Source organism: Loxodonta africana, chromosome X (genome assembly GCF_030014295.1).
Source record: "Loxodonta africana isolate mLoxAfr1 chromosome X, mLoxAfr1.hap2, whole genome shotgun sequence".
Taxonomy (NCBI): Eukaryota; Metazoa; Chordata; class Mammalia; order Proboscidea; family Elephantidae; genus Loxodonta; species Loxodonta africana.
The window spans coordinates 20,778,260-20,795,156 of NC_087369.1; the positions used below are offsets into that span (position 1 = coordinate 20,778,260).

Sequence of the window (16,897 nt, forward strand, 5' to 3'; positions counted from 1 at the left end):
GGTCTTGGACTTTATCAGACGCCTTTTCTGCATCAGTTGAGATGATCATGTGATTCTTTTCTTCTATTTCTGTGGTGAATTATGTTGATTGATTTTCTAATGTTGAACCATCCTTGCATACCTGGTATGAATCCCACTTGGTTGTGGCGTATTATTTTTTTGATACGATGCTGAATTCTATTGGCTAGAATTTTGTTGAGAATTTTTGCATCTATATTCATGAGAGATATTGGTCTGTAATTTTCTTTTTTTGTGGTGTCTTTGCCTGGTTTTGGTATCAGGGTTATGCTGGCTTCGTAGAGTGAATTCGGAAGTATCGCTTCCTTTTCTATGCTCTGAAATAGTTTGAGTAGTACTGGTATGATTTCTCCGAAAGTTTGGTAGAATTCTCCAGTGAAGCTGTCCAGGCCAGGCCTTTTTTTGTTGAGTTTTTTTTTTTTATTACCATTTCAATTTCTTCTCTTATTATGGGTCTGTCCAGATTTTCTATCTCAGTTTGTGTTAGTTTAGGTAGGTAGTAACACACATACATTTTAAGGAGTGTATTCTTATTCATAGGAGTGAGAGAGCGGGATAGAAGATTCAAATGATCTGTAATGGCTCTGTCCAATAGAAATATGCTCGAGACATATGTAGTTTTAGGTTTTCTAGTAGTCACGTTAAGGAGCCCTGGTGGCACAATGGCTAAGTGCTCAGCTGCTAACTGAATCTACAGTTCGAACCCATCAGCCATTCCACAGGAAAAAAGATCTGGCAATCTGCTCCTGTAAAGATTACAGCTTAGGAAACCCTATGGGGCAGTTTTACTCTGACCTGTAGAGTCACTATGAGTTGGAATTGACTCGACGGCTCACAACAACAAGAACAAATGTAGTCACATTTAAAAAAGTGAAAAGAAACAGGTAAACTTAATTTCAGTAATATATTTTATTTAGCCCAAGAATCTAAAATGTCATTTCAAGATGTAAATTAATATAAAAAATTATTAATGAAATTTTTTGCATTCTTTTTTTCGTACTGAGTCTTTGAAATCTGGTGTGCTATTACACATACAGCATGTCTCAATCCAGATGAGCCAAATTTCAAGTGCTCAAGAGCCACATGCAGCTGGTGGCTACTGAAAGGGACAGTGCAGACCATAACCTCAACAATAATCTCCTTAAAACAGATGACTATTAAAGATCTTCTTATTAAGCCTTTCTGATTGAACATGGATTTGTTCTCACGTGTTTGATCAAAGTTCTTGGGAAATGTAAAATTTTGTGGAAATAAGAACTCAGTTATTTAAGTAGAGCATTCTTGTATTTTTCACTCTGTGAGAGTTATATTTATAAACAACCAAACCCCAAAGCAGTGTCTCCATAAACAATAAATCTCATCTTGAAAGCATGAGTAAACCTGAAAGGGGCCGGATAGATTAGTTCACATCCTCATGTGTTTAAGCCACTGCTGTCTGATATTTATTGGCACTTATCTCTGGATAGAACACCTTCAAATCAATAGTTCTTTTCTATTTTTAATGTTCTTCTGCCATTAATCCATTCTCATGTCCATTTTTCTTGTTCAACAAAGATTTGTGCAGGGACCTGAGTGATTGTCTAGGTTTTTTATTGTTTGTTTGTTTTGTTTTTAGTAAAAGCAGATTGTATTTCATTTGGAGCGTAAGCTGCATCAGCATTTAAAGTTTGGCAACCCATCTCACTTTCAGACAAAAGGGAAGTAATTCTCGCATCTGCTGCATGAAAAATAAGACTTGGGTCTTTGTGAGCATTTTTTAATGCATCTTAGTCAGAGAAACAAGTAACCTCTCACCGTGTATAGACAGGTCAATTTGTTGTCTGAAGCCTCAGAGATCATTGGATCTGGAATTTAAAATTAGGTCATATGTCCATAAAGAACCAGAGGGGAGTTAATTGTCTAATATTCCAGTGCAGTGGAGGAGAACAAGCCACCTTCTCTCATCAGTTTGGGGTTTATAGGATGGGCTGTTACACTTTTCTACATTACTGCTTGAATTCCAGAACATTCTGTGCAAAGGTCAGAATGGTCACCTGTGCCCCTAATGTTTCTCATGTGACACTCTCAATTAGCCTGCACCCTCTTGCTTTTAGCCATCAGTAAATGTAAGACTCATCTGATGGGGACCAAACCAGAATATTCATCTAGTTTCAAAAACTCAGGTCGTTCAGTTAAACCAAATCTTCATACTGTCTGTTCAGAGGGACTTAGATTCTTAGGCGCTGAGGTTCAGAAATTTGCATCTTAAAAGGCTCCCACCTTAAGCTATGTTGAATGTGACTCTCTTAAAAAATGATTTTTTACTGGTAGACACCTTATGGGCCAGCCAAGTCATAGTTATTCCCATTTGGACATGCCAATGATCCAACAACACATATGAAACTGTGTGAATTTTAGACTGCAGCTATTGACCTCAATTTAGCAATCTCACTAAATTATTTCTTAGCTTCCTAGAGATATTTGTGTTTATCAACTTTTTATTTTGAAAACTTTTAAACCTAACAGAAAATTTGGTAGAATAGCACAATGGACTCCTGAATGGCAACCCACATCACTTTTAGACAAAGGGAAAGTGACAACTGGAGCCACCAATTGTTAACATTTTGCTACATTTGCTTTCTCTCACCAGTCACCAACCAGTTGCCATCGAGTCGACTCCGACTCGTGCCATCCCCATCTGTGTCAGATTAGAACTGTGTTCTGTAGGGTTTTCGATGGCTGGTTTTTCAGAAGTAGATCCTCAGGCCTTTCTTCAGAGGTGCCTCTGGGTGGACTTGAACCTCCAAACTCTTGGTTAGCAGTTAAGCATGTCAACCATTTGCACCACCCAGGGACTCCCTCTCTCACCAGAGATACTTTTAATTGAGGTTGTAAATTGAGTATCAGGGATGATTGCATCACCTGTGTTCCCCTCCTTCCACTGCATGCCACAAATGAGCTGAAAAGGATCATGTGGTCTCTCAAATTCTGTAGTTTCTTTTAGATAAAGCACCTCTTTGGGAAAGGGGTGTTTATTCAAGTCTATGTGTGTTCACATCCCATAAACTTATTTAATAGTTTCAAATAGGCATAAACAAGAAACACCCAGAGATAACTCTACTGAATAGCTATATCACCCTGGACATGTTGCTTAATCTCTATTGCCCTCAGTTTCCTCGTTTACAGAATTGACCAGACTGGATTCAAATCTTCAGAGTCATTGTAATGAATATTGTGTGAATCTATTTCCCAGACAGTTCAGCTTACACTCTTCTTAAATCTACTATTCCAAAGAGCGACTTTCCCTCTGTGGTGTTTTAGAGCAAAATTGATATCAATGAACCACTGCATGTGTGACCATGAAGGTTACAAACTGTAGCTTGGATGAGTTCACAATTCAGTTGGAGCTAAGACACAGAATGAACATACGACAATAGGGATGTTCATAACTAAAGGACGAATCTTGTTAGGAGAGATTAAATATTCAATGTTGAACCGCACACAAACCCTGCAGGGAAACTGGTAAAAGTGCCAAAGAGAAATATCAGCCTGCCCTCACTCGTCATGTGTCATTGCCCTTTTTGATTTGATCAGTCAGCTGTGGGTCGAATGGCCCCGGATTGCTTCTGGAAAGCAGGTGTTGCTTTAAAATTAAAATTGAGAGAGACCTAGATGGTAAACCAGACAGAATTTCTCTATTCCGAGTGGCCATTTATTTTTATTTGTTTCAACATTTTATTGTGACACTTCTCAAGCATACGGCAAAATTGAAAGAATTCTACAGCAAACACCTGTACACCTGCCTCCTAGATTCTATCAACACTTGACTATACTTGCTTTATCACATATCTGTCCATCCCTCTATCCATCCACTGACTCATCTTATTTTTTTTGAAGGATTTAAAAGTAAATTACAGACATCAGCATGCATATTGATAGCTAGAACTCAATATTTGTTTACCATTTTTTCTTTTGATGTAAAATCTGCATACATTAAGGTGCACAAATCGTAAATGCACACTGAGTTTTGACAAAGGCATATATCTGAGTAATCCAAACTCTTATCAAGATAGACAGCATTGCATTTATTTTATTTTGTTGTTGTTGAGAACACATACAGCAAAACACACCAATTCAACAGTTTCTACATGTACACTTTAGTGACATTGATTCTCACCCTCTTTTTCTGAGTTGTTCCTCCCTCATTAACATAAACTCCCTGCCTCCTAAAGTTCCCATCTAACCCTTTGAGTTGCTGTTGTCAATTTGATCCCATATAAACCAAAACCAAACCTATTGGTGCTGAGTAGATTCTGACTCACAGCAACCCTGTATAGGTAGATCTTAAAAGAGCACAGTGCTCAAGGCAGACTTTCTTTACTAGTTAAGCTAAACTATTGTTTAGTTTTAAGACTTTAGGGGATATTTTTGGTATAGTCAAAATTAGTTTCCTATTCAATAGTTGTACATAAATTATTCCATGACATTGGTTGCATTCCCCACAACATGTCAGCACTCTCCCCATTTCCACTCTGGGTTCCTCGTTTCCTTTCATCTGGATTTTCTACTCCTTCTTGTGTGTTTTCCTTGTAGAAAAACTTAGCTTATGATTCAGTTCATTTAGTGGTTATAAGACTACTCAGGTTTTCTATTTCGTCTTGAATCAGGTTTGATAAATTACATATTTCTAGGATTTTGTCATTTTCACCCTAGTCCTAGCCAGTGCAGTAAGGAAAGAAAAAGAAACAAAACGTATAAGGATTAGAAAGAAAGAAACAAAAATGTTATTGTTTATAGTGATATTATGGTCCACACAGAAAATTTTAAAACCCCATAGATAAATTATTGGAATTAATAGGAGAATTTAACCACTTTGTTGTATAAAAAAAGCCAACCTAAAAAAAGCTATTACATTTATGTACAATGGCAAGTAACAATTTAAAAATGTTAAAGAAAAAATTATAATAGCTCCTAAAAGTATAATATATCATAAAATAAGCGTGACAAAAGATATGTCAGATCTTTAATGAGGAAGTAGAAAGCCCTGCATTGGAAATAAGACTAAAAAAAAAAAACCCATTCCCATCGAGTTGATTCCAACTCATAGCGACTATAGGACAGAGTAGAACTGCCCCATAGGGTTTCCAAGGAGAGACTGATGGATTCGAACTGCTGACCTTTTGGAAATAAGAATGGGAGGTCTAACTAATTGAGAAGAAGTACCATGTTTATGGAGAAGTAAATTCAATGTTGTAAAGATGTTGATACAATTCCAATAGTTGTATAGGTTGATGCAATTCCAGTGAAAATCCCAACAAGTATTTTTTGTGGAACTTGACAAGCTGATTAAAATATATGTTGATGATGAGAGAAAAATAGCCAAGACATTCCTAATGAAGGAGCACCCAGAGAAGGAACTCAACTTACCAATATCAGGAAGTATTATAAACCTAGAGTAATTCAGACTATCTAACATTTCATTCTGTTATACATAAGGTTGCCATGAGTAGGAACTGACTCTATGGCAACTAACGACAACAATATACACCAACAGGAGAGAGTAGAAAGGAAAGAGAGCCAGGTCTCTGTGGAGGGAGACCACTCCAAGGACCTGCTCATCCGGCTAGTACTGTCACATGAGGAAGCAAAACACTTCCGTTGTGTTTCAGTCATTTTATATTTTTGGATCTATTTGTTAAAGCAGTTAGCCTATTCTAATACAACTTCTATTGTTTTAGTGGCCATCCTATAATTTTTAATATGCAAAATAACTTATAAATATTTAAACAAAGGTATTGTTTGACCTCCCTGTTGAAAAACACGAGAACTTTAGAATACTTTGACTTTAACCACCATCTGTCTGACTTACATCCTACTGTTACTGGATATTATGGTTCTTTTTTTTTTTTTAAACCCTACAAGATATTATTGCTTTTGTACTCAATGGATGTTTTAAATTTACTCATATTTTACTACTTTGTTTGCTCATTTTCTCTTCTTATATCTCCAACCTTCCCCCTGGGATTACTTTTTTTCTCTCCAAAGTACATTCTGTACAAATCCTTTTATGGGGACCTCTATTGGTGTCAAATTATCAATATTTGCATTTAAAAAATTTTTCCTACAGTCTTTTTTTTGGGGGGGGTGGGGGTCTGTCTTTTCTCTCTCATGATTTTTTGTGTGTATGTGTGTTTTGCAGTTTCACTGTAATGTGCATACAAGTGGATTTATTTTTATTTATTTTACTTATAATTCATTGGGATTCTTGTATTTGAGGATTGTTTTCTTTTGTCAACACAGGAACATTCTCAACCGTTACAACTCAGCTAGTGCCTCTTCTCCCATTTTTTTCTCCTCTCCTTCTGGAACTCCTATTAGACGAATGTTAGACCTTATTACTCCATTCTTTTAAACTCCCTCGGGGCTAATGGGTCTCTCTGTTCAGTATGTAGAATTTCCCCTACTACTCCTCTTGTTAGAAGGGTGCTTTACCCTTGTCCTTAGTATGCCTGGTGTCCTGGAGTTGAGAGCATCTCTGGCTCATTTTCAATAATACCATGTCTGTTGGGGGGAGGGTTGATGATCATCTGGCTGAGTGAGCTGAGGGATGGGATCTGGGGGGAGTATCCTAAGTGCCTCTAACATAGATTTCGATAAATACTCTCAACTGCATACTGTGCTGCCTTTCCAAGGGGCTGTGGCATAAATTGGCTTGCTTCTTGTTGGTTCTACTCCCCTGCCCATTCTACCTTTTCATATTTGTTAAGTTAGTTAGCACTCAACCAAACAGTATCCTGGGCTCAAATTTTGTTGGTATCACTTATCTGCAGGAGTCTCCTTTCCCATTCTCTTTGTCCTTGCAGGTTTATATTATTTGTATTCCTTTGTTATCATTTTAATAGGGTTTGGAGCCCTGGTGGCGCAGTAGTTAAGCATTTGGCTACTAACCAAAAGGCTGGCAGTTTGAATCCACCAGGCACTCCTTGGAAACCCCATGGGGAAGCTCTACTCTGTCCTATAGGATTGCTATGAGTCGGAAATGATTCCACGGCAATGGGTTTTAAGGGTACCCGGAAAGGTCCCTGGGTGATGCAAACAGTTTGCACTCAGCTACTAATTGGAAGGTTGGCAGTTTGAACCCACCCAGCAGTGCTATGGAAGAAAGGCCTGGTGATCTGCTTCCGTGAAGATTATATCCAAGTAAACCCTATGGAGCAGTTCTGCTTTGTAACGCATGGGATCACCATGAATTGGAATTGACTCAATGGCAACCAGTGGTTCAGTGGAAGAAGGGTAGTAGAGATAAAAGTATTCATTCCATCCACGTATTTACCCCAAAATGAACAGTTGTGTTTCAAAACCACATATATTCAGGAGGATATGATCCAAATCCTATATCCTTTCTCTTTAGACTAGCCAAAAGGATTTGAGCGTTTCATTGCTTTTGTTTCTTTAATTCATCTGCTCAGGGGTCAAACTTCTAGGCAGTGAGTCAAAGCTAACAAGAACTTGTAGGTGAAGTCTCGAGATGTGAGGTATCATTTCATAATCTCCTGACTCTGGCTTCTTGCCTTGCCATATTATGCTGTTGCTGCCACCTAGCTTTAACCAGATACGGACCCAAAGACAACATTTCTGTTGGCCTGAAGAAAGTTGGTTATAGCAGTGAGCAGCAGTAAGACCATAGGAGAAGGTAGAAAGCCTCCTTTTTCTAACCTCTTCAGTCTGACTCTCTTCCATTTTCAAAAACTATGTATAGTAATTCCCATGCTAAGACCAGGTCACTAGCAGAGTTCTTAGAAACAAAGTGGGAAAAAAGCGAGGCTTCCCCAGACTGATTCTATTCCAAAATCATTCCTTCATCCAAGGCCTATGTGTTCTTAACAAAAGTTACAAGGGTTGCCTAAAGCCGTGAGATTTCTTTTGCTTCACTAAAAGAGTGTTGCCCAAACAAGGCTGAACCGAACTATCACCTGGTACATGTGTTAAAATGACAGATTATGTCCAGATTAGGGTACATCCTGAATTCTTACCTCTAGGCCAGCACTATCTGATAGAAATATGTGAGCCACATATGCGATTTTAAATTTTCTAGTGGTCACATTAAAAAAAAGTGAAGAGAAATGGGCAAAATTAATTTTAATAACATATTTTATATTATTTAGCTAATAATATATGTATTTAATTTTCATAACATATTTTATTTAAATGTGCATTTTAAATGTATTTTATTTTATTAAGTTTAAGAATATATTTTATAATTTAAAATACAAATAGCATATTTTACTTATACAGCCCAAATATTGTCATTTCAACATGTGATCAATAAAAAAAAGTTATTAATGAGATATTTTACATTCTTTATATTTCATACTAAGTCTTAAAGTTGTGTGTGTAGTTTTATACTTAATGGCACATCTCAATTTGGACTAGCCACATTTAAGTGCTCAATAGGCACATGTGGCAAGTGGCTACCATTTTGGATAGCACAATTTGAAGAGCAGGCCCTAGAAATCTGCATGTTTAAAAACATCCAAGGTGATTCTTATCAACTAAATATGGAAAGGCTGCTTCAGGAATGGTGGATACCAAAAAATGAGCTCAAAATGGCCTCACAGATACCTGTGTAATATAGGCATGGGGGGCCTTAGAGGTCATGTGGCACAGTTTCCCCATTTTACAGGTGAGAAAACCAAAGGAACTGATTTGCCAAGGTCACATGGTGTGCTGGAGTCAGAGCTGGAACTAGAATCCAAGTCTCCAGATTTCTGGTTTCCATTCTTTCCACTGTATGTTCTTCAGAGGCAAGAAGACTGCCTGAATTATGGGAGAAAAAAAACAAAAAAAAAACTGTAAAAATGATATTTTAGCAATCTGGCACACCCCCATCCCAATCAACATTTGATTTCAAGGTTACAAAATACTAAATATTACCATTTATTGAGGCATTGTACTGTGTGCTACTTATACATTATGTTTAACCCTTACAATGAATTTATAAAATATTATGCCCATTTTGAGGATGAGAAAAGTAGAAACATGTCCAAGTTTGCAGATGATAAGTGGTAGGGCTGAGATCTGAACTGGGGTCTGGCTCCTAGGCCATCTCCTCAGCCTGCAGTCCATGCAGACAGAACATTCTGCCTATACGTGCTGCTGAGGCAACGGCTGGAGGTTCTGCTGTTGCATCAAAGATGGCGTAAGGGCTCTTCCACTGGTGTGTGTCCCAGTCACTATTGCCAAGGCCCTTCCTGATGCTTGAGGGCATTTCTCCACTGCAGCCACAAATCCCAACCCCAGCTCCACCTGTGAGCTGCCAGCGGCCTGAACTCAGGCCACCTCTTCAGAAGAGTGGCCAATCCCACCCCACCCCACCCCCTGCTATGGACATGGTCTTCTGGTTAATCGCTCCTATTCTTTGCTTCTCCCCTGGCCGCACCTCCATTCTTAGCTCCTGTGGCTAAAGCTCTGGCTGTTGGACTCCCAGTTCACATTGCAGCTGGGGAAGGTTCTTCACACACATCTGCCATTTATTGGATTTGGAAAGTGCATCAGCTGAAGAGACATGGTCAGGTCACCTTGCCTTTGTATTTGGTTTGGCAAACATCAAGAGCTTTCAAGTGTTTGGGGTGGGTATAATCTAGAACCTAGTCATTAGTTTGGAATCAAGTTGGTATTTTCAGGAAAATGAAATTATCATGTTCTGATTCATCTACATGGAACTCAGGAAAATGTGGGGATTTTTTGGTGAAAGTCTTCAAAAATGATGCACTGCGTTCACAATAAGCAAGGTTATTCTTTTTCCACTTTAAAGAAGGAAGGGAACGGGCTGAAGCAAATATGAGTTTCTCCCCTTCAATCAGATACTAATGTTTTGTTTTTTAATGAAGAAAATCAGGTTAAAATCTGCAACAAGTGAGCACTGAGGTCGGACTTACAAGAGAAAGAAGTCAAGGAGAGTGTACAGCCAGAGGGGTGGGCACCGAAAGTGCAGGCAACTGCAGGCCTTTGCCTTTGGAACTGGGGAAGTGAGCTGACCACAGGGATAGCCTTCAGGACAGAACAGCAGCAGCAGCAGCAGCAGCATCACTCAGGAACTTGATAAAAATGCAAAACTACAAATGCAAACAAGGAACCTGGGGTGGAGAAGGGGAAGTGTTGACACATCACCGGGTTGGCAACCAATGTCAAAAAATAATTTGTGTATTAACTGTTTAATGAGAAACTCATTTGCTCTGTAAACTTTCTCCTAAAACACAACAACAAAATGCAAAATCAACTGAATCAGAAAGTCTGGGGTTGCGGCCCAGCTGGCTGTTTTAAGCAGCCTTCCAGGTGATTCTGATGCACACTCAAGTGTGAGAACCATGGCTTTTGGACTTGCACCTTGGAAGCCTTTTTGAAAAAATTCAATGCCAGTGCCCTGCCTCTGAGATGTTCTGATTTAATTGGTTTGGAGTGGGGCCTGGACATGTGTACATTTTAAAAGCTCCCTGGGCTACTATAACGTGCAGGCAAGGTTGAGAACCACTGTGTTCAGAAATGGGGTCCTAGATCCAGGACCCAGCTCTGCCCTCATGGGCTGTGTGAGCTCGGTCAGATACTTGCCTTATCTGTACCTCAACCCTTTTATCTGTCAAAAAGTGCTGGAAGCCAGTTCTTATCAATGATCTTTAGGGCATCTTCCAGCTCTAACAGGCTTGGGAGCACCAGCTGGTGGCAGCCCGTAGTGCCAGTAACTGGGGAGTAGCACCCCTAAGCGGTGGGCCCAAGGCAAGCCCCCACTCAGCACCCGGGAATGGAAGGGCTTCCTGGCTGATCGCTGAAAACTGACATCCCAGGGAGTTGATGTGACTTGCTGAGCTTGCAGAGATGACCTGCAAAGTCCCCAGCCTGTTACCTGGAATGGTAAATCAGTGGGAGGAATTTCTCCTTATTTTTGTAAAGCTATTGACAGGTCAGGGAGCCCTGGTGATGCAGTGGTTAAAGCACTTGGCTGCTAACCAAAAGGTTGGCAGTTTGAACACACCAGCTGCTCTTCAGAAGCAAGATGTGGGAGTTGGCTTCTGTAAAGATTTACAGCCTTGGAATCCCTATGAGGTCACTATGAGTCAGAATCAACTCAATGGCAGTGGGCTTGGTTTTTGTTTGTTTAGTGACAGGCCACTTAGGAAAGGTTTCAAAAAGTACCTTATTATTATTGGGGAAGGCTTTGTCTTGCTACTCAAAGTACTGTGCATGGGTGGGCAGTGTTGGCAATACCAGGGAGATTGCTAGAAATGTAGGATCTCAGGGTCCTCTCCCAGACCTACCGAGTCAGAATGTGCAATTTAACAGGATCTGGGTGATTCATATGCACATTAAGGTTTGAGAAGCGTTGTTTAGAGCATACAGAATACTTTAGATTGGGGCCTCTGCTAGAATCTAAACTCCATGAAATTTTGTTCGCTGATATATCCCCAGTGTTTCACACATAGTAGGCACTCAATAAATATTTGTTGAATAAAGGAATGAATGACGAATCCCCATTCATCTGGCATAAGTAACCCAGGGCCATGTTCATAACATGTGCCTTTGAGAGCGAGTAATTATAAGATGTTCTGCCCATCTTTTAAAAAAATGGTATGAAATTCTAAGGCATATCCTTTTTCCAAATAAGGCCTTCAAGAAATCTGGAAAAATCTAGACATAATACCAAACCCCAAAACAAACCCGTTGCTGTCGAGTTGATTCTGACTCATAGCAACCCTATAGGACTGAGTAGAACTACCCCATATGGTTTCCATGGAGCACCTGGTAGATTTGAACTGCCAACCTTTTGGTTAGCAGCTGTAGCTCTTAACCACTACGCCACCAGGGTATCTGAGACATAATAAACCAAACCCAGTGCCGTCGAGTTGATTCTGACTCATAGCGACCCTATAGGACAAATTAGAACTGCCCTATAGAGTTTCCAAGGAGCACCTGGCAGATTCAAACTGCCGACCCTTTGATTAGCAGCCGTAGCACTTAACCACTACGCCACCAGGGTATCTGAGACATAATAAGAGGGGGAAAAAAGCAAGGTGCTTTTTGTGTAAAAAGTGAGCTATGTGAACTTATGCATGCTTGTATATGCATAGAATTTTTCTGGAAGGATAATTTGAGGAAGAAGTTTAGGGAGTCTAAGATAGAAGAGGGAACCCTGCTAGCACAGTGGTTAAGAATTCAGCTGCTCTGATATTTGACAAAGGCCCAGTGTCAGTTAATTGGGGAAAAGATAGTCTTTTCAACAAATGGTGCTGGCATAACTGGATATCCATTTGCAAAAAAATGAAACAGGACCCATACCTCACACCATGCACAAAAACTAACTCCAAGTGGATCAAAGACCTAAACATAAAGACTAAAATGATAAAGATCATGGAAGAAAAAATAGGGACAACGTTAGGAGCCCTAATAGAAGGCATAAACAGAATACAAACCATTACCAAAAATGACGAAGAGAAACCAGATAACTGGGAGCTCCTAAAAATCAAACACCTATGCTCATCTAAAGACTTCACCAAAAGAGTAAAAAGACCACCTACAGACTGGGAAAAAATTTTCAGCTATGACATCTCCGACCAGCGCCTGATCTCTAAAATTTATATGATTCTGTTAAAACTCAACCACAAAAAGACAAACGACCCAGTCGAAAAGTGGGCAAAGGATATGAACACGCACTTCACTAAAGAAGATATTCAGGCGGCTAACAGATACATGAGAAAATGCTCTCGATCATTAGCCATTAGAGAAATGCAAATTAAAACTATGATGAGATTCCATCTCACTCCAACAAGGCTGGCATTAATCCAAAAAACACAAAATAATAAATGTTGGAGAGGCTGTGGAGAGATTGGAACTCTTATACACTGCTGGTGGGAATGTCAAATGGTACAACCACTTTGGAAATCTATCTGGCATTTTCTTAAAAAGTTAGAACTACCATACAACCCAGAAATCCCACTCCTCGGAATATACCCTAGAGAAATAAGAGCCTTTACATGAACAGATATATGCACACCCATGTTTACTGCAGCACTGTTTACAATAGCAAAAAGCTGGAAGCAACCAAGGTGTCCATCAATAGAGGAATGGTTAAATAAATTATGGTATATTCACACAATGGAATACTAAGCATCGATAAAGAACAGTGACGAATCTGTGAAACATTTCATAACATGGAGGAACTTGGAAGGCATTATGCTGAGTGAAATTAGTCAGATGCAAAAGGACAAATATTGTATAAGACCACTATTATAAGATCTTGAGAAATAGTATAAACTGAGAAGAACACATTCTTTCGTGGTTATGAGGCGGGGGAGGGAGGGTGGGAGAGGGTTATTTACTGATTAGTTAGTAGATAAGAACTACTTTAGGTGAAGGGAAGGACAATACACAATACACGGAAGGTCAACTCAACTGGACTGGACCAAAAGCAAAGAACCTTCCTGGATAAACTGGATGCTTCGAAGGTCAGCGGAGCAAGGGCAGGGGTTTGGGGACTAGGGCTTAAGGGGACTTCTAAGTCAATTGACAAAATAATTCTATTATGAAAACATTCTGCACCCCACTTTGAAGTGTGGTGTCTGGGGTCTTAAATGCTAACAAACGGCCATCTAAGATGCATCAATTGGCCTCAACCCACCTGGATCAAAGGAGAATGAAGATCACCAAGGTCACAGGATAACTATGAGCCCAAGAGACAGAAAGGGCCACATGAACCAGAGACTTACATCATCCTGAGACCAGAAGAACTAGATGGTGCCCAGCCACAACCAATGACTGCCCTGACAGGGAGCACAACAGAGAACCCCTGAGGGAGCAGGAGATCAGTGGGATGCAGACCCCAAATTCTCATAAAAAGACCAGACTTAATGGTCTGACTGAGACTAGAGGAATCCCGGTGGTCACGGTCCCCAAACCTTCTGTTGGCCCAGGACGGGAACCATTCCCGAAGACAACTCATCAGACATGGAAAGGGCTGGACAATGGGTTGGAGAGAGATGCTGATGAGGAGTGAGCTACTTGTATCAGGTGGACACTTGAGACTGTGTTGGCATCTCCTGTCTGGAGGGGAGATGGGAGGGTAGAGAGGGTTAGAAACTGGCAAAACCGACATGAAAGGAGAGACTGGAAGGAGGGAGCGGGCTGACTCATTAAGGGGAGAGTAAGTGGGAGTATGGAGTAAGGTGTATATAAGTTTATATGTGACAGACTGATTTGATTTGTAAACTTTCACTTAAAGCACAATAAAAATTATTAAAAAAAAAAAAAAGAATTCAGCTGCTAACCAAAAAGGTCAGCAGTTCGAATCCAGCCACTCCTTGGAAACCCTATGGGCCAGTTCTGCTCTTTCATTGCATATCCTTACCATCTGTTAACACATGTTACTGTGTATATGTACTACGGTTTTAACTTAAAATGTCGTTGTTATCGTTAGGTGCTGTCAAGTCGGTTCCTACTCATAGTGAGCCTATGATCAACAGAATGAAACACTTCCCGGTCCTGTATCATCCTCACAATCGTTGTTCTGCTTGAGCCCATTTTGCAGCCACTGTGTCAATCCATCTTGTTGAGAGTCTTCCTCTTTTTCGCTGACCCTCTACTTTACCAAGCATGATGTCCTTCTCCAGTGACTGGTCCCTCCTGATAACATGTCCAAAGTATGTAAGATGTAGTCTCACCATCCTTGCTTCTAAGCAGCATTCTGAGTATACCTCTTCCAAGACAGATTTGTTCATTCTTCTGTCAGTCCTTGGTATATGCAATATTCTTTGCCAACATGATAATTCAAAGCGGTCAATTCTCCAGTCTTCCTTATTCATTCTCCAGCTTTTGCATGCATACGAGGCGACTGAATATACTATGGCTTGGGTCAGGCTCACCTTAGTCCTCGAAGTGACATCTTTGCTTCTTAACACTTTAAAGAAGTCTTTTGCAGCAGATTTGCCCAGTGCAATACTTTGTTTGATTTTTTTGACTGCTGTTTCCATGGACATTGATTTCAGTCTTTTCTCCATTTCTCATGATGTTGCTTATCCTCAGGCGTCTGTCAGTTTGTTGTACTACGGTGGCTTGCTTGTTGTGGTGATGCTGGAAGCTATGACACCGGTATTTCAAGCACCAGCAGGGTCACCTATGGTGGACAGGTTTCAGCAGAGCTTCCAGACTAAGAAAGACTAGGAAGAAAGGCATGATAGTCCGCTTCTGAAAAAATTGGCCAGTGAAAATCTTGTGGATTTAAAATATTCTTCAGTGAAAATAAATAACATTTTGAAGTTATTCCAGAGCTTGAAATAAGATACAGCACCCAAACTCTCCAAGGAAGGGGAAGAAGGAACAGCTTCTTTCTTCTCCTCCAGCTCAGTCTCTGTGGCACCTTCTCTGCCTTAGAAAACCTTCCATTCCAAAACCATAGTTGGGCCAGCACAATGATACCTGGCCACTACGTCTTTTTGGCAGCAATTTTTTCCTTTCATAGTCTTCCATTCAATTAACCCTCTGACAAACTTTTTTTTTTTTTGGATGTGCCGGCCACACGCGTCAGAGGCTTTACAGGTCACAGGGCTACTTGAGGGGGATGAAGCTGGAGGAGTGGGTGGTGCCGATGCTGGCCTTGTAGGTGATGAACTTGCCCAGGTAATGACTGATCATCTCACGGTTGATCTCCACCTGGTTGAAGGCGTTGCCATTGTAGATGCCCACCATGCTGCCCACCACATCAGGCAGGATGAGCAGGCTGCGCAGGTGTATCTTCACCTTTGGCTTCTTAGTGGGCAGTGCCTCTTTCTTGGTCTTGCGCTGCTGCTTCCTCAGCGAGCTCGGCTTCCGGGACAGCCGCTTCCGGTTCTGCAGCTGACGCCGTGTACTGCACAGCTGCGTCAGCTGCTGGTAGGACATGCCTAGCAGCTGGTCAAGTTGATGCCACTGTGGTGAGTGAACTTGCAGAAGGTCCTGGCAAAAGAAAAAATGTAATCAATAAGTCAGAGTTAAATATTGGGTGGAGAAAAAACTTCTTGAGCAAGGAGCACCCCTCCGAAGAGATGAGCTGTCGCATTACAATTTTGATCAATTTATATACAGTACAAAGTGTTAGGGAGTTCTCAGAAGGGACATTTAAAATGATTGGTTGTCATTCACGTAATCGGCAGAAGGTGGCTTGGATTGGTTTATTATGTTTGGGTGTCTGCATTCTGTAGGCTAGCTATGGCTTATCTAATTATTTAAACTTTTCCCAGAATTGTCTTTATCCCCAGTTTTTAATTTCTGCAAAGGGTTAAGAGTTAAGCTTAAATGGGGTGGAGAGAAGGGCATTTTCTTTTACAGTTCGCCTCTTCTTTTGCTCTACATCCGCCATCTTGTCGGTTCTTTGGAAAGGCTAACCAACATTTTTTAAAGGTCCGTGGAAGTCGGGGGCTCCATGATTAGAATCGTTAAAAAATAAGTCTAAAATTAGCCCTTCATCCACTCAGTATCCTCCCTCCACTTTGAGAAACTAATGTTTTTATTCATGTTTTCCCTCTCCATGGAATCAGTATATTTAAGTATTTCCTTTGCAGAAAAACTGTAACAAATGTCCATGAGGGTTCAGAGGGCAGAGTCCCAGCAGCCACAGCCCCCTGGAACACATGGCCCTAAACTTCGAAATAAACAGCAACAACTAAAATGGCCTCCGAGCGTGTGTCACCAAGCCGCATGTTTATGCTCTGGACTTTGTTTCTTAAACCGGTGATTCTCAAACTTTATCCTGAATCAAAATCGCCTGGAGGGCTTGTTAAAACACAATTGCTGGGCCCCACCCTAGAGTTTCTGATTTAGTGGGTCCGGGGCAGGGCTCAAGAATTTTCATTTCTACCAAGTTCCCAGGTGGTGATGC

At 40.5% G+C, this 16,897-nt stretch overlaps 1 protein-coding gene across 1 annotated transcript; it reads right to left on the reverse strand.

The window, feature by feature from the left end:
* Positions 1-13,855: 13,855 nt before the first annotated feature.
* LOC100661280 (small ribosomal subunit protein uS19-like) lies at positions 13,856-16,378 on the reverse strand. Its single transcript, XM_064278050.1, has 2 exons — positions 16,346-16,378; positions 13,856-15,975 (listed from the first exon to the last, which is right to left on the reverse strand). Exons 1-2 carry the CDS (start codon positions 16,376-16,378, stop codon positions 15,589-15,591), a joined length of 420 nt encoding a protein of 139 aa, XP_064134120.1. The 3' UTR covers positions 13,856-15,588.
* Between the last annotated feature and the right edge of the window lie 519 nt (positions 16,379-16,897).

Bases quoted from the DNA above. Each gene is read 5' to 3' on its own strand.
- LOC100661280 (XM_064278050.1), bottom strand. From the start codon at position 16,378: ATGGCGGATGTAGAGCAAAAGAAGAGGCGAACT. The intron at 15,976-16,345 runs GTAAAAGAAAAT...TTCTTTTGCCAG, and splicing joins AGCAAAAGAAGAGGCGAACT to GACCTTCTGCAAGTTCACTC.